The 18,345-nt window shown below is 37.8% G+C and overlaps 1 protein-coding gene across 1 annotated transcript in view; it reads right to left on the minus strand.

Moving 5' to 3' along the window:
- The window catches only part of SLC13A4 (solute carrier family 13 (sodium/sulfate symporter), member 4), a 26,825-nt gene that overhangs the window by 6,182 nt on the left and 2,298 nt on the right, over positions 1-18,345 (minus strand). Inside the window, exons 2-11 of the mRNA XM_010008197.1 lie at positions 14,326-14,454; positions 11,587-11,723; positions 10,873-11,054; positions 10,113-10,167; positions 8,403-8,442; positions 7,607-7,684; positions 5,937-6,127; positions 4,797-4,916; positions 1,914-2,015; positions 689-790 (exon numbers count right to left, since the gene is read on the minus strand). Of these exons, the coding sequence (XP_010006499.1) occupies positions 689-790; positions 1,914-2,015; positions 4,797-4,916; positions 5,937-6,127; positions 7,607-7,684; positions 8,403-8,442; positions 10,113-10,167; positions 10,873-11,054; positions 11,587-11,723; positions 14,326-14,454 (1,136 nt within the window). The remainder of the gene's footprint in view (positions 1-688; positions 791-1,913; positions 2,016-4,796; positions 4,917-5,936; positions 6,128-7,606; positions 7,685-8,402; positions 8,443-10,112; positions 10,168-10,872; positions 11,055-11,586; positions 11,724-14,325; positions 14,455-18,345) is intronic.

Consider the following 18,345-nt stretch of genomic DNA (forward strand, 5'->3'; position numbering starts at 1 on the left):
GAGTGTTATGAGGAGTGCTGAACTGCGGAGATCCTACGAAAACCCCAGTATTAGAAATTGGTTTTCTGTCAAAACTAAGATGAAAAAAAATAATAATTGTATGCAGCAGAAAGTAAGTTCAAATCAGTTATGCTTTGGTATGCATTGTGTGTTACAGTTACTTTTAGAATTATTTGTTTAAACATTATTTTAAAAAAAATAAAAATTGCTTCAGCCACCATTCTGTGTAATATTTAACCAAAATGGGCATTTCCTTGATAAAATTTATCTTCAAAAAATACATTTTTTTGGTAAGAAAAAATACTTACAAAGTTAAATTAAAAAAAACCAACACAAACAACAACACTTTAAGTTTTAATTTGAACTATAGTTGCAGTCTATTTCAGTGATGAATTCTCTATGAATTCATGGAAATATTTTCACTTCAAAATCTGACCTTCCTGTCTTTTTACATTCTATATATGTATATATCTTACTTTCTCCAATTAATTCTATCTGCTTAGTGAGAAAGTATACAGTTTGGTGTCATATGAACAGATGTAATTTAAAAAGCAAGCATAAAGATTTCATTGTTCCCTGCATTGTTAAAAGTGGCTGGTTTATGGTGTTTTATGGACAAAAAATATTGCAGAAAGTGAAAAGATGCAAGATGATATTCCTCTGTGGTTTTATAGGGAAGTCCACTTACTTCTCAAAAAAAGATGACCATCCTGGTACAAAGCCAGGCTCACGAGTAAACCAAAGTAAGGTCATTAGAATGAAGAAAAATCCAGTCACCATCTCAGGATAGCTAGGAAAAAATAAATACATTTTTAAAAGCTAGTAATTAATTCCAAGGTCTATCTGAAAACGCAAGAGCAAATTCCAGAAATAAAGCAGAAACTGGTTCCAACAGAAAGGGTAAAGAAAAACCATTTGGAAAATAGAAAGTAAGATTAGTTTAAATTATGGAATTCTATGTTTGGCTTCCAGCTGAGACACATCTAAACCCAGTAAAAAATAGGCTAAAATATCAATCTGTGTTTGCAATTCAGGGGCAAGGCCTGAAGGAGAATATTTATAAATGCTTGCTTTGTATTTTCAGTATTATTGGATTAAGTTTGGTAACAAGGTAAAGCTTATGTTTCTATTCCACTCTAAACACTTTCTATTGCATTTTTGGAAAGCATAGAAAGCATAAGAGCAAAATGCAACGTAGATTAGCACAAATATTTTAAGCACATGGAAAAAAGGTGACTTAAGTATACTGAGTTTTAATTTAGAATAGATTTAAATTAAGTCTTATTTCATATTTAGTTACAGTCTGGACAACAGTCTAGATTCAGAGTTGATCATATTCAGCAAAGTCTTCTGTTAAAATTCCAGTTGAACAACACAAAAAATGTTTTAGGAAGAATGGACTTTCTGAGGCGTCATTCCTTTTGAAAGATGAAAACCTTACAAAATAGTATTTTCAAGAGAGATTTCTTGCCACCATAAACAAAGATTATGGGCAACTGAGAGGTCTGGACAGCTCGTAATGTGGAACTTTCTGAAAAACCTTTGCTAACTGGACTTCTATCCACCAAAACAAGTATGTGCCTGAATTGGGAAGGGGGGTCCTTTAATGATTTTGTTCAAAGGTAGAGACAAACTTTGACTCAGATGACCTTTGGACCTTGGTAAAAACATTAATCTTTCCTTTTAATTCCTTTTCCTTTAGAAATAAGTACATGAGTAAATAAATGCACGCTTATAACAAAGTGTTTGATTTTAGGTCATTTTTGCATTAGTGCTACTTCTATCCTGAAAAGGTGGAGAAAGAGCTGACAGTTTGAAAGCAATCTACAAGAGCCAAAGCAACATGAAGGGCAATAAGAAAGAACATTCCTGCCTGGAGAGGCAAATTCCTCAGGAAGGCGGGTTCATTTTACCTGACATTACCCAGTTTCTTATATTCTTCTTGAATTCTTCTCTCTGATATTTCTTCTCGTTTGGTCTTTTTCTTTTTGCTCACAGAACAGGTCTCTTTAAAACTGAGATAGATAACACAGTAAGAGTAGACAAGCCCACTGTGTGGGGAAAAAGAAAAAACACAACACAAGAAAAACAAACAAACAAAAAAAACCCCCCAAAACCCATGAAAGAAAGTAATAGGAATGAGGCAAGCTGAAAATTCCAGTTAACAGAGGCTGATGGGAGAAGATGTGACCTGGGCAAGGCCCCCAGGATGCTCAGACTAATGCTGACTGCTATCACAGAGCCATCCCAGGCTCTGGCTGGGCTTCCTCAAACAGCTGCTGGTGGTCAGATTTTATTGGTGCCAGAAACTCACATGGAACAACTGTGACAGAGGCCAGATATCAATAGATTTTTCAATGGGGGAATTCCCATTGGGCTTTCCAGTCAGATCAGAGGTATCCAACACATATGAGGCCCAGTCTAGCTTTTGAGCCCAGGTTTGACTCAAATATTCAGGATTCACAGTAAGGAAAGGGGGAAAGCTATGCTGAGTAACTCAATACCTTTCACAACCTGTCTTCCTCTACTAATACTAGCTGTTCCTAAGCCAGACACAATCAGTGTAGCAACAAATTGCCTCTGCCACCGAGGTCACACAATCAACCTCATGTTTGATCCTGGTGAAATATACCTGAACTTTTGGCAAGGACGTACAAGCAAAGCATATTTCATAGCTGAACATGTTTAAATCTGCTACACATTTGTATGAAAATCAGGTGAAGTCCTTAATTTATTCAAGTTGCCTTCATACTATAACAAAGTCTGGACACTCCTAATTTAAATTAAGATATTTGCAAGACCACTTTAACCTTTTCCTTTTCTTCTTTCCCACAGCATTACTTTGCTGTGCTTTGAGACACAGGTCTCTGCTTTTCTGCTTCAGCTGTACTCTTTGTCACATAGAGGTGTGTGGAGGGCTGAGAAACCTCTGCAGCTAAGCCAGTTTAAAATAGGCAGCAGCAACAGGGACTTCAGTGACTAAAGTAACATGGGACCACAATGTTGTTTTATAGTTCCTGCTGTTTTGATAACTTATTTGGCACCCTACTAGAGATCCATGCCATAGCACTGGCCAAACAATAGATTACAACCTCCCTCCATGTATCTGGCTCCTCCATGTATCTGGCTATGCCCAGAAACTCATAAGTATTTGCATAGCTCAGGATGCAGGCAGGCCCTGCCTAGTTAACAAAAAGTCTTGAACAGGCTTTCCATTTCACTTGTAAATGGGCATCTGTGTGACACTTGCTTTTAGTTCACTTTGCACTGTCCTGCACCTGTAGTTATTTATATTTCCTTGCAAATCTTGCTGTTAGACTCCAGTAAAATCCACCTGCAGTAATGCAGCTGCTGGAAGGAAAGAACTACAAGGTTTGTAATGGCCAGTTCTATAGTAATGATTCTACCCTTATCTCTACTTCGCTGGCAAAAATTGGTGAGTCCATTGTCCTTCCAATTTCACCCAGTCTAATACAGCCTAAAAAGCAAGTCTGATGTTCCAACAGGGCCAAGTAAGAATAGATTGATGACACTGGGTTTCTTAGGAAAAAAACATTAACATTATGGAAATTCAGTAAACATTTATGCACAGGCATTAAGCAGCTGTTTCAACATGTTATAAGTGTTTCTAAGCTTAGGAGGATGTGAAGGCAGTGCATTGTAGTCTAGCCCCTAAAGAAAGGTGTTCTTTAATGAACTGCAGTGAAAAGGAGTCAGAGATTAAAGAGACTTATAACCTACCAGTAATTCTCAAAAGGTTGATAATGCTTCAGTCTCTGGGATTATTTAGAACAACATTAACCAGCACGAGGTCTTGGATGCAATGTGGAATTTCAACTATATTTATTACAATAAATAAATAAATAAAATATTGAGGGTCATGTTAGGACCTGTCTCCTCTCAAGACTAAAAAAATAACAAAACAACAAACTTCTTTCAGCCTTTAATTTAGAACAGTTTAGGAGACTGGCTGAGGACATGGAGCTCTTCACCTCTAAATTAGCACTTCAAATCAAGGTCAACAACAAGCAGAAGTCATTATCATTTTGTTCATTGTCTTAGGTGAAATAAATTAGTGATGTCAGTTCATCTTACTTTTAAGAGTAAACTAAATAAAATTAAGGCCACTTTAATTCTGAGTAAGTGTCTGCACCACAATTTAATGCAGATTAAGTAATCTACTCTAAATGCACACATTTAGTCAATTTTTATTAACTTTGCTGAGTGCCTCTGCAAAGAGGATACATGGTACAAATGTACTAGGAGACTGAACCTTTTTCTTATTTTAGGGCTAAGGGATTTACTGGTATCAAAAGGCTGTGAGTCCTTTCCACTTAAAAAAGAAATATATGGATTCTGTTTATCTTTTAATTTTAATTGGTTTTACATCTATTCCATTGAGCTGAGGGCAGAACTGAAAAGTTAACTTGTTCACTCATAGTTATTTTTCTATTCATTTTTAACCTGTACTTTTCCAAAAGGACTTTTAGCAAGATTTTTTTATCCACCATGGGATCCTCATGATCATGTGAGTCGAAAAATGAGTTGAATGCATTGGAAGAGGTTCCATCAGCAATACCTAGTCACTTCATTCTGAAGCAGCAATAAAGCACACTGTTTTCTATGCAATGTAGCTAAGCAATCGGATTTCTTTCAGTGCTTGTTCTGGCAACAAGAAGGAAGTTGGACCTTACTTTTGTCATTTGCAACTGGAAAATTTTTTATGAGACATGTTCTAGAGGAGCCAAAGATGCCCTGCTTTCATAATCCATGCATCTTGAACAACCTGCACTCACTTGCAACCCAAGAACATCCAATGCATCCATAACCAAGTCAGGACCAACATGATGAGGGAGATGGGAAAACTGAACAAAAACCAGGTTCCAAAATTCACCACTTCAGCATCTGGGTAGTGGCTGCAAAGGAAAAAAAAAATGCACAAGAAGTTAGAACAACAAAAGGACAAGCATCTCCAGTATGCATAGATATCCACACATGTATACCTATGTGTATATGTATTTGCATTTGTCATTGCATGATAGAAAAAATTACATCAGTATGTATTTGCAACAGCTGCTTTTACATGTACATAGTGAAACCAATTGCTAAAGAATGTCGGTCATTGACCACAACTGACCAACAGATGAGCAGTACAGCCCTTCATGCCTTAAAGATCAAGCGGTCTGGATTGTCCAGACACCTTCAAAAATCCTCAGTTACCAGCAGTTGAATTTTGGCCCTACCTCTGTTTTTTGTTAAAGCTCTTTTTAGTGTTGGCAGAATTAAGGATAATTTCACCCATTATTTTTTTTGTATGTCTTATTGTGGACCACAGAAGTAATTACTATATTCTGCAGATTTCCAACAAAGTTGTCAGGCATGTGCATTTAATGGAATTGTCACAACACCAAGATCTTTGGAAGTTCTGTAAAATCAAAAACCTTGGGTTAAAGATGGCTTCCAAAATTATTTTGCTTTGCTACCACAATTTCAGAGAGAGATATGAAGGGTAACTTGGCAGCAGGGGCAGCAGTAGTAGATCAGAATAAAATTTGAGCTTAGATGCCTGTCTGTGCATGAGAAGTACCACCAGTCTTCTGTCAGAGGTAACATGTCTTTGAGAACCCTGAGCATATATGATAAATTAAATACTTAGCTGATCAGAGAGCTGTTTCCCATCTTCTCTGAAGCAACAGTGTAAGGCCATAGTTCTAGTTTTATTTATTTTTTGCACTACATTTTGAGCTTATTCATATAAGCTCCTCCTTTCAACCATTAACCATTACTAATAACATCAGAGTAGAGGAGGAAACAAAATTACCTTCAGATAAGACTGTCTTACAAGGGTTCCTCGAGGTATTAAATAAGCCATGGGGAAAGCCACAGAGACAATAATGACATCACCATCATTCTCATGCAACCACAATGTCACTTACTTGTTGAAGTGCTCTAAGAATATGAGGCTAGTGGAGGTCCCTATGATGGTTGTCAGTCCTCCAATGGTTGCTGCGTAGGAGATACTCAGGGAGAGGCATTTACAGACCATGTGGTCATGTCTGGTCTGATACTGATACTTAGTGCTCAGGCCCAGTTCTGAGGACTTAGGAGGCAGGACCAGTATCTGAGCCTGTGAGGGGATACATTCACCAAAGAAAGCAGGTAGTCAGAACAGCAGCCCAACTTGCTCTAATGCCGTGGTGATACTGGTCCCAGAGAAAGCAGGTTTGTGTGACGGGGCAGTTTTTTTGTCACAGGGATTAACTGGGATCAGGTCCTGGGACCTGGAATTGCCTGGTCTTTGGCAGAAATGTAGGACACACAGTAATAAGACTTCTGGCTTTGGTTTAGGCCAGCTCCAGTTCTGACTGGAATCTCAGCAGGATAGGAAAAGCTTTTGTGGTCTGCATGGCTTGGATGCCAGCACTGCAGCAGTAGGAATCCATAATCCTTGGGGTTTATGAGCAGCCACCAGACAAATTCTTGTTGGAGTTTTTGCACTTACACCGGATCAGGATCCCTAATTAGGAAAGAAGTGCTATGAGTCTCAGAAAAAGCATGAAAAAGGCTGGGCAATGGCAATATGGAATAATAAGCTGCAGGAAAATATTACTCCAAAAGCAGCTTTCTTAGCCGTGACAGGAAAGTCTCCATGTTGGTAAATCAAGTTCTCGTACTGGAAAAAAGCTACAGTACTTCAAGGCACTTCACATTCGACCCAAAGTGTAATTTAATATCAGGACAAAGGCAGCAAGTGGTTCAGATGGATTTGTTTAATTTATTAATTTGGATTTGGATTTATGTAGTAAAATCAGTCATGCTTATAGGTTCATCATCATCATGAGAGAACCCTGGCTATAAGCCCTGTAGGTTAAAAGTGAAGTAAGCATATTTGTTACAAAATAAACACTGAATGTGTACAGGAAATGGATATAAGAGGAAAATAAGAATCAAGAACAGCATAAAAGCCTTTTTTGGAAGCATACACTCAGATTCTTTGAACTGTGAATGCAAATTCATGTCTTGATATTATCCTCATTTTTCCTGGGCATCAATTTATCCCATTAAGATACTACATAGTAAGTCCAAACAGCAATCACTTCTTGGATCCACTTAAGAGAAATAGAAGTACTGGAATAAACTAAGGCAATAGAGGATTTTAAGGGCAAGACAAAAGCAGGTGGTTACTAAGACCACCCAACAAACTAGCTGAACAGTTAAATGGTCCATGCCTGATGCTGCTTTAGTTCTGAGTCAGATATTGTGTGCCAGGGGTTGTTATTTTTGAGTTGGGCTGTTTTCCAAGGAGGCTTTGCAAAAACAAAGTGGATAGAACAACAAAATAAGAAGGGAAACTTGTGATCACATTGCTGAATGTAAAGCTAACTTAGCTGTAGCAGCCACTCGGGGAGGGTCTTCTGAAAATACCTGTGCTGAGGGCACCAAAATGGGAGCAAGAAGAAGCACAGGGCCAAGCCATGACTGCTGTAAGATAATGGAGAATTATTCCATGTAACACAGCTTACAAAGAACAGATAGGAAACAGTGGGGAGCAGGTGATGTTCATGTCTGTCTTTTCCCTCACTTCCTGGGTCTAACATCTCCTTACCTGAGGTATGTGCTGCCCATTGCTCTTAGAATTCCTCGTTCCAATAGGGTTGGCTATCATGTGCACACCATTCATACTCTGTAGGGAGGCAAATGCCTTTGGATTAGCCCTTCTTTTGTTCCTAGGGGCACTTAGATCAGTATTGATGATGCTTTGTAAAGGTCATGGCTAGCGGGCTTTGAAAAAGAAAAAAGCAACCAACCACTAAAATTTCAGTTGTAAACTTTACACTGGAAAAACAGTAAGATTAAAAACAAAGCAAACAAAATCACTTTGGAAAAACAATAAGATTAAAACAAAGCAAAACCAAACAACAACAACTTGATTTTATTTTAAAGTTAACTTAAATGTTAGATTGTTAAAAAATCCTAGGTCTTTTCCCTCTGCCATGTAGGACAATCTAACTAATCCCTTACCCTTACTAAAGGTTATGACTTTGTGATTTGTTCTAGTAACTGAGGTGTCTCAAATGCATAAGCTGACAATACTTTGACAATAAAACATTAGTTCTGCACTTTCTAGAAACAGTATGGAACTGTTAGTTTTTGCTGACTGGATCTCTGGATCTCCAGCAGTAAGTACAATGAATATTACAGAGTTAATGTTCCCCAACTTGATTTGGGCTGACAGGTTAAATACAAAGCAGGACATTCTGCAATGTGTACTCTCTGCCAACAACCACTACTTGTTTGAAATAAAGGAAACAGTACTTTGTTGCAGAGGTGCGTGGATTCTGGCCTAATGATTCCTGCATTAGAAGACAGTGTAGCTCAGAGGATACTACCTATGACAATACCTTTGAGTGCATCAAGGAGCTGAAGTCAGTAGTAGTAGCACTAAAAATAAAGAGAGGAAAATATACTTTAAAAATGCCCGTTCACCCTGCTCCCTCAAAAGGCACACATCATGGGTAGGAGGAGCAACATCTGTGGGAGACCTAATTAGTGCCTACTGAAATGGTAAAGGATACCATTTAATTTGTACCTCTTAGATGGTATCTTGGCCATATATATAAAAGTTGTCATTATGTTTCACAGCTCTGTCTCTAGCTGGGTAGCAATGGAGTTCTTCCTTAGTGAAAGAAAAAAATACATATTCTAGGAAGTATATACTCCATTCTAGGAATGGACTCCATTCACAGCAGAGTGAAACACTGGGTGATCCAGTGCTATCATTGCCTTCTTCTACTCAAGTTCTTCCTCTGCCAACCTCTCCAGTGCTGTCTCTGAACACCCACATGTGTCACATTAAAGCCTACATTAAAATCTGTCCTGTGTGGCATGTGGATCATGCAAACAATCCAGTGATCTTTGATATTAAAACCAGATTTAATTCTAGATGTGCTACTTTTCTTTTCCTGACAAATTTCAAACTCTTTTTCAAGTAATACTATTTTAATAATAGTTCTGTAATGAAATATCCTGCACATACTCTTCAACGGGGCTTAAAGGGATTAATGGCACAATGCCAGACTGAAAATTTGATTTTTTTACTGCACAGAAAATATAGCTGGCATAAAAAGAGATAACAACAGAGGGAGTATTGGAGAACTCCTTAGTCTCCAGACTAATGAGAAAACTATTTAGATCCTGCAAGTTAACTTAAAATCATAAATATGTGCTGTTTGAATGAGAAAGTTTGTTTAAAAGTAATTTTTAAAGGTATAACAAGAACGTGTTTCTCTTTTATTTTGAACAATTGTGAACAAAATCAAAAGAGCTCAAGAAGGAACTGTACAATTTATTCTCAAGCCTTGTAAAAAGGTTCCTCAGGATTTAGTCTATAACAAAGTTTTAGGACAATGATTTTGTATACTCTCCAGAGTATCTTGAAATGGTGGTTAATTTGATAATTTGACAAAGAGCTTAGTCCTTTGCTTGATTTGCCATTTACACCTTACTAGATTTTACCCAAATTTGAGATCTGGTTGAAACTGTTAGTGTTTCAAACTGCCAAATAACTTTGTCTATATTAAAATAAATATTTTACATGGTATTTTTCAGGGGAGGATGGGTATTTCTTGTTGCTTGCCACCCTCTCCCCCACCCCACTCTCTATCTTGAATCCTCTTGTCAGTTCAGGTTTTCCTTAGAAATCCTCTGAAAGTGTTTTCTCTGTGGATATGTCCTGTGTACACTCCATGCTGTGCTTGGATCATCTCCATCACTGTTCCTTCAGGGGAACAAAAATAAAAATCTCTGGACATCACTATCTTATACAACACAAGCATAGGCTTCAAAAAAAGATCTTTCAAACCCTAAGAAACATTTCCCTCCGCTCTAAAATGGCCATAGTGTTAATAAATAAATAAATCTTGGGAGGCTTCAGTGATATCCAGACCATTACAGGAATCCAGTTTCTCATAAAGGCCTTCCTTGTAAGTGATGACTAAACCATTAACTTCTAAGCTTCTGCTTGCCCTTCCTGTCTCTGCTCCTGGGTTCATTTCATTGCAACCTGAGTAGGGCTCAAATCTCCAGTCGTGATGTACAAGGTTCATTCTTACTCCTCATTGATGAAGATAAGCTCCAGTGAAGGCCGGCCATGTTTTTCACTGAGACCTGCAATGAAGGAAGAAAAAGTGGCCCCTTAGGGTAAGAACTGAGCTGAGACACTAGACCACACCACTGAACATGGAAAAGCTATTGCAATCAAAAACTTGTCCAAACCCTCTCAGGTACTCTGTGACCCTTATGCAGTGTTTTATTGTGTCATATTGTTCTGATCACAACATAATTTCAGCCTGGAATCTGTGAATTGAATGAAAAGATTGCTTCTTTTCTTCCCAAATCCTTTATTTCTGGGAAGGAATTAACAAAACAGACCTTAGTGCTCTTACAAATTATTATTATTATTATTATTATTATTTTTTCTGCTCTGATTTGGGCAGCCTAGAAGGGCAGGGGTATAATGGACAAGCATGGGATTGTCACTGAACAAACATCTGGCCCTCTTCTACCTTTCCTTGACTTTTTTTTTCTCAAAAGTTTTCTTCTAAATCTTTAGAATCCTATGACATAAGAGTTAATAACCCACAAACTCCAGTGCATGCCCTAACTCAACATAGTTTCCCAATTCCAGTGTTCCCATCACATCCTGAAACTTAGTTTCATTTTTATAAGAAATATCAGAGTACAAAAAGAAAGAATATGGACCAGTGTCTTTGGCAGTACAAGTCAGATAGCTCTGACCTCAATAGAATTATGTGTATCAAGAAGTCTGGTCATGATAAATAAAGGATACAAGAATGGCGTACTGACAAATACCTATTGGCTCGTTTTCTTCCATAATGGTGCTGCCTGCAGCACTGATCACCTCATGCTCCTCCTCAGCATTCACTAGCTCCTTGAGCACTGCCTCCACAATTGGCATCACCATGGCTGTGGTGGATGTGTTGGAAAGCCACATGGAGAGCACCGTTGTGCAACACATAAAGCAAAGAAGCAACCTGGAGTACAACACAAAGAAACATTCTTGAGGCTCCAGAAATGTTAAAGGTCTCCTTGCCTAACTTTTTCATTAGTCAACTGATAAGTACACAGTCTTTTTCTTCTTGTGGGTGCCAAAACATAAGGCTGTGCATAGATAAAATGCTGCCTTGTGCTGGGAACTGTCATAAGACAACGTCAATGGAAGCTGTTTGCTGCCCCACATGGAAATCAGCATGTGATGTGAAAACCAGCAAATTTCAGCATATCCAGGATTTAGGCATTCTTTTGTATTTGCTAAACAACAGGCAAAGAAGGAATGGAAAGAACAGTATCATTAAAAAATGGGAAAACAAAGCCAAGGATTAGGGGGTGGCAGAAGGAGGATGAGAAAATGTATAAGCTTTCACACACTCTGAAAGGAAAGGTGGGGAGGAAGAGCCCCAAACCAAGCTAAGTTTTGCCCATGAAAGGGAAATCCAGAGTTGTTATTTGTTTTTCCAAGCTTTGGCTCTCAGCCTCAGACTACCCCGAAGTCAAAGGTTCACTCACATGCCTGGCTTTGCTCCAGCCATCATGACCATGCGCAGGGCGATTCGCTTGTGGAGATTCCACTTTTCTACAGAAGCTGCCACACAAATCACACCCATGAGAAGCAAAGTTGTGTTCTTGAAATATTCAGCAGCTACCTGCATTAAGGGCAAGGCAGAAACAGTGAGTTTAAAAAGCAGTAACTAGCCACACAGAAGGCATGCTGAATGAGAAGTATGGTATTGTGGACTTTTTCCCCCTAGAGAAAGAGTGACAGGGAGCTGGATAAAATGAATAATTTATAAGTAAAATTTTTCTCTCTTATCACTTTAAAGTTATGTTTACAAACAACAAGCCTCTCTACCCACTTGTTAGTAGGCTTCTCAGCTTTGAAACTATCAAGAGAAATTTTACTGCTTGGAGCAGGATGTTCACTTCCTGCAGATAGTCATACACAGCTGAGCCCAGACTGAAACAGCCACAGAGAAACCTCTGAAGGCAGCTAATTCTTATGCTTCATCTAGTTTTTCTTCTGGAGATATTGTTGTCTACCATCTTGTTTGTATTTCTTATGTCTTATTCAAATGTTGGGCAAAATGTGGCATCCTTAGAACCTACAGCTTCAAGAAAAGTTCTTTGGGATGTGCTCTCTGCACACACTAACAAAAGGTTGGGACATCGGTGTAACAATCCACAAACACTGTGCCAGAACTTTTCACAATGGAAATCCGTCTTCACTGTATCAGGAAAAAAGGTAAGGTTTGAAAAAAGAGAACTTTAATTTAAAGGGGATGAGCAAAAGTCATCAACTGGCTCAGGAAAAAATTCAGAGGCCATGCATGGTACTCCAAAGCAGTGTTCTTGAAAGTGTGGCTTGCTAAGGGTCAAGATGATGTTCTGTTAAGTGATTGCAAAAATAACAAGTGAAGCAAACTAAAACATTTGCGCACACACACTTGTGTGAAAGCAAACAAAATGGGAGAAAATGGAAGTTTTAAACAAATACTTGGAGTTTAGCTAGATTTTTTGCAGTTCATTCTGATGCAATCCTTCCCAAGTTCTTGCTGTAGTATTTTTCCAAAAACAGGATTTCTTCACTTTAAAACTGTTCCTCTAAATAAATGTAGGCACCAGCATTTGAAAAGAATCCTTAGAAAAACATCAGTGGAAACAACATTTTCCCATTGTCCTTGGTTATACCGATGCTCCTCCATATAAGTGCAAGAATGACTCTAGTGTTGTTTTGTGAAAGCTGCAGCAAGTTAATTAGGCAATTATACTTATTTAACAAATCCCCATGGTGACCTAAATAGACTTGGCCATCATAATTGTGTGCCAGACCTTTTAAATATCACTTTTTTTTTTTTTTGCTTTCTTCCACTGGTTTCTTTCTCATTAATTTTCTTTATTTTCCTGCTACCTTGTTAAGAAAAGATCTTGACGTGAATGAAAGGAATCCAGCAGCAAGCCAGCAGCATAAAGAATCTGTTGTTTTTATTTATTCCTTTCACAGTCACTTTGGAGAAACAAATGAATACTAATATTCATATTAATGCACATGTACACATATACAACTCACTAGCTCGTGTTCTTAAGCTTCTGTGAGTTATTTGTAGTTTAAACTGCTAGACAAGAGCTCAGGGTCTCTGTGACAGTCCAGAACAGCAGACAAACTACTGCAGCATTCTCAGAGCTGTTTAGTATAAAATACAGGGGGTTATTTCTGTTCCTAAATCAAATAATACATTCTCTGCAGTAGTCCTGCTGTCATTTAATTTGATTTCTGTGAGGCTGCCCTGAAATTTTACCTTCTCCACTGTGCTGCTGAATTTTGTCCCTTTATGTCAGGAAAATATGTCAGGATTTTTCCTTTATGTCAGGAAAAAAAAAATCCTGAAAATATTTAACTATGTTGGTACGGAAATGTACCCAGCTATATTACAGAGTTGTTGTACCTTTGGGAGAAATAAGGCAGGTCATAAAACTCTTGGTTCATGCCTGACTCCATCCATTTATGGGCATGCCCAGTGCCAGATTGTCTTAGAAATCAAATAAATTTATGTTGCTATATGTTGTTCTATGTTCTTATCTGTATTTCTAGTCCTTTTAAATCAATTGTGACGCCCTCTCACCCCCCAAAAAGTGAGATAAAAAAAACAGGAAAAAAGAAGCTGTAGATGAAATAAAATAAATTCTTGGCATATCATGAAAGAAAATAACATTCACCAAAACCTCAAGTAAGAAAATTCGGAACTGATCAAAGAGGTTTTTTTGTACAACTTTTGGCTTAGAACTCATGGCCACGAGGCAGCACTAAGGTTACAGCTGGGAAAAAGGACTAGACATTCATCTGAGTAGCAAAATTATCTAGTCTTAAACGGTAAATTGTAACTATATTTAGAGTATGCAGCCTCATGCCTTATACATCATTTATAATAAATGTAATTGGAAGCAAACTTCACAGTTCATCCCATAACTGCTGTTTACATGGTTTTGGAGGAGGAGAAAGGTGGGATCTTTTGATGCAATAGGTTTTGGGAATTGTTGGTGAAGCAGTAGCTGACAGAATGGACACTCCTCTTGGCTAATATGGCCATTCCTATATCTGTCTTACGTAGAAGAGGCTGGTCAGCCCAGGTTACACATTATAAGATATGCAATTCTTCTTCCCACATCTCTTATTCTTGCTAGTCCACTAAGATTAATTTTATTCAAATATTTAACTGATTAAATGATAAAAAAAGTACACACTGGTCTGACCTCACTGGACTTCATGACTCCAAAAAGTGGGTATAGGAAAGCAGGAACTAAGGCTGCTGCACCAAGCGGCACCACTTCAGAGACCCAGAATACAGCTGTCACAATCAGCACGTAGGCACAAGAAGCTTCCTGTAGGGAGAAAGTGTGAAGATTACATCTTGCTACCACACCACTTGCTGTGGAAGCCTCTGTGAATGGATTAATAGGACTCATCCAGCTTCGGGTACCTGGACTTAAAAAACTCAACAAGTACTGCATGAGGAACTCCTAGGGAACAGGTGTTTGGGCCTAAATCTAGGCTACTATTGAAAAGGCCAGTTCTGGAAGATTATGCTAGTGAAAAGTTTTGCAGCTAGGGCAAAACATTGAGATCAACGTATCCATCAGCAAAATATTTTTTCCAAGTGCATATATGGATTTATTTTTTTAAACTTCATAATCCAATATTTACCAAATGTTCAACTATGACTCCTTGGATTAGGCCTTTGGAGCTGATATTTCTACATGGCTCTCTCCAGTGTTGGACAGAAACAGGAAAACATAATTTTCAGGATCTGATGTGAGCATTCATATATGCCACAGAATGGATAAAGCCATTTTGTGGCTTCTTTTGGGAAATATTCTGAAAGACATTTTTTTTTAAACAGTGTACAAACCTACATTTTTTGTCAGTTGATTTTGTTTTCTCATGTGGTTTCTGCAGATGCTTAGGAGAAGACCACAGATCCAAGGGGATTAGAGGCAATGGGTCAGTAGAGTGAATGAAACAAATTTGCTGCTCTCCAATGTTCTGGCAGAGAAAGCCACAACAACATCATACTGGGCACTCAATAGAGACCTGGTTGTGAAAGGTGCTGTCTGCTGGATATTTTACAGGAAGACACAGACAGTCCATGGAAATCTGGTGCAGGTTTTAGATAGATATGTCTCTATTTATAGGTTCAGTGGAGTTCTCCTTAGGCTCAGTTATGCTTAGACACCTAGGGATATTTCCTTCCAATAATTACTGAAATTACCCTCAGGAAAAGGCTTTTCCTTTCATTTTCTCAAATATGAAGTTGGCTCCTGTACTGGGGCTGGCTGGCAGTTTTATGTAAGATAATAAGTCTGCCCCAATTTACACCAGCTATAGATCTATTAGTTCTTCATTATTCATTGGATGTTTCATATAAACTTATCAAGCCATGTTGATTCACAGCTCACAATGGCTATTAGAAAAGTCACTGTTCACAACTATAATTTCATTGCTTTTTCTTCCTCACTTGATTATTCCCAAAATTAAACAGCTTTCAAGAAGTCACAAAAGCAGTTCAGGCTGATCCTTGTGGAAATCAACAAGCGTCTATTACACTGCATTTTTATGCAATCAGTTTTGTGAACAAGGCAGTCAAGTCTGAAGTCAGACTATGCCGGGATATGGGTTCAGTGGAATGAATAAAAAGCTTGTATTTAAATTCATTTTTATACGTGTCCTTTTTATATTACCTCTAACAAAGAACCACAATCAGCTGTTCCTCTTTTTTGGTACAGCTTACAGCAATAACTGGCAGAACACAGGCCAGAGGAAAAATTAAGATAGATTACTATGTAACATTTGCTTTACTTGCTTATAAAGTGCAGCCAAGCGTCCTCCAGTGCTTTGGTTTAAATTAGCTGCTCTGACTCCTGTTTCAGAAAAGAGTAACATTTATCAGCTTTTATTCAAGTAATCAGGGCCACTAAAATAACTGAAACAAAGAAATCAAGAAAAATATTTTCCTTGAATCAGATAAACTCCAATTACTTAAGGGGCTATAAAGAGTATCTGTAAGACCATTGGAGAAATTTAGCTTTGGATTGTTCCTTTATGGACAGACTAGTATTCTGAATCACATAGAAACATGCATATTTGTTTCTCATCCTTAACTATTATAGAATAGTTGTTTAGATTTTCAGCTCTCCAGTACTGCTTTCACTAGTCCTCCATGATCAGCTCCTTCAACAAAATATTACAGGAAAAGATTGTATTGCAGTTGTATCTTCTGTGCTACCAAGAAAAAAATATAAAAGAGGCTAAAGAAGGTTGATTTTAATGGAGGAGATGGGATGGGTTTCTTTGGTTGGTTAGTTGGTTTTTTGTTGTCATGTCTTTTTGTTTGTTGGGGTTTTTTTGTTTGTTTTGCTTGCTTTTTTTGGTTTTTGTTGTTTGTTGTTTTATTTTATTTTTTAATATTAATGTTTTAGGAAGCATGCACTTCATAAAATGGAATTGCTATGCTGTTTGAAATTCCAAATGCTGGTGTTCAGCTTCTAACAACTTCAAGAGAACACTCAGTAAAAAATAATTTTGACTTAAAGATGGAAATTATTTTAAAAGCGAGATGACAAGCATTAGAGATTTTTTTGTAACCTCTCCTACTAACACAAAAACATTTTGGATGAGACCCACAGAGCTGATGGATTGGCTCATTACATTAGGCAAACATTAGCCAATTTGCTGCTCAGTCTCCGTTATACTTCATGGTTAATATTCCACAAAAACCAGAGCATAGGGTCATTTTTGTGACCCAGTCATAATTTGACACATTTTTTATTTTTAACTCACTGTTTTCTGCTAAGAAATTGCTAAATTTGTATGGGGTCTGTATGACATCCAGCAGCTGTCTGAGAAGGAAAATGCCTTTTAATGAAAAATAATTTATTATTTTTTTAAGCAGCACAGATGTAAGATCCAAAAGCTATTGTTTTGCCAACATTTGCAAAATGAATTTCATCCCAGCCTGCTTCCAAACTATTTTCTCACTCCAAAAATATACTTATCTTCTATTTCTCTGAGCATAGATCATGATTTTCTATTGCTTCTCTTGTGTAGCAATAAAGAAGACTGATACTGGAAATGGAATAGGAGAAGGGGAAGCTGCATCTCTCAAAACCTATCTAGGATGACCACTAAGTCTTTGTGTTTCCTGTACACCAGGCCATAATCAGTTTACAAAGAGAACTATAAAAAAAAAGAACCACATTTTTAAATGGTGTAAAACTGAGTAACAAGTACTAGGAAAGAGAGCTGTGATAATCTCCACAAAAAGCTGAATAAGCTTGTTCAGTATTTTTATTTATTTTCTAAGTGCTTTAAAGCAGCTCATTTCCAAGAGAAACCATATTAATCTCTACTGTTTAATTGAACTGAATTCATGTGTTAATTAATGGTTACCAGAGCTATAATATAAGTACTGGACTGAAGTAGTGGCTGTATAATTATAACTGTTTCACCCTTCTCACTTCTTGTTATACAACTGAAAATTACTGTGAAGTCCACCTCCAAGTCTAAAGCAGGAAAAGGAAACCATGTGATGGTTGGAGGGACTACCACCTGTCTTCAGTCAGTCCCTTAAGGGAAAAAGAAAGAGGAGCTGAAAAGAAGCCATGGCTAAATGGTCTACAATATGACTAATGTATAAAATAACTAAAATATCTGAGGATCTCAGAGTGATTGAAAAGGATAAACTCCATGTTGGAGGTTTGCCCACTTAGGGATGTGCATTGTATATCTTACTTGCAGCCACATGGGTAAGCTGTGCAAAGAAGAGGTAGTCTAGCCTCTGGACTACCGTCTTTGATCTGATCACACTAAAACTCCCTTCAGCTTGTATAAATAAAAGGTGAATGAAAGCATTTTATCCATGGCTGTTCAGAGCATGTTCTGTACTTTAGGGTCCATTCTGCTGATTTAGCACATCAGGGTGTTAACATCACCTGATGCTGCAGGTCTCAAAACTTTTGAGGGGCTATGTCCTTGAATTGGTGCAGTGTGGCTGCAACATTAGCAGTTCTAGGAGACCTTGCCCACGGCTGACTGATAGGTAGAAAAAGATGAAAAAACCTACAAACAGGCCAAAATGCTCCCATGTAAGTGATAACAATGAGGGAAATAAGGACAGACTGGAAAAGACCCACAGTTTGTACAGCACACTTTGTTTTGTTTTGTTTTTTTCTGTTTCATGACATGAAAGGTACTTTTGCATGTCCCAAACCTGCTGA

The sequence above is a fragment of the Chaetura pelagica genome, unplaced genomic scaffold (genome assembly GCF_000747805.2).
Source record: "Chaetura pelagica isolate M959 unplaced genomic scaffold, ChaPel_1.0 scaffold92, whole genome shotgun sequence".
Taxonomy (NCBI): Eukaryota; Metazoa; Chordata; class Aves; order Apodiformes; family Apodidae; genus Chaetura; species Chaetura pelagica.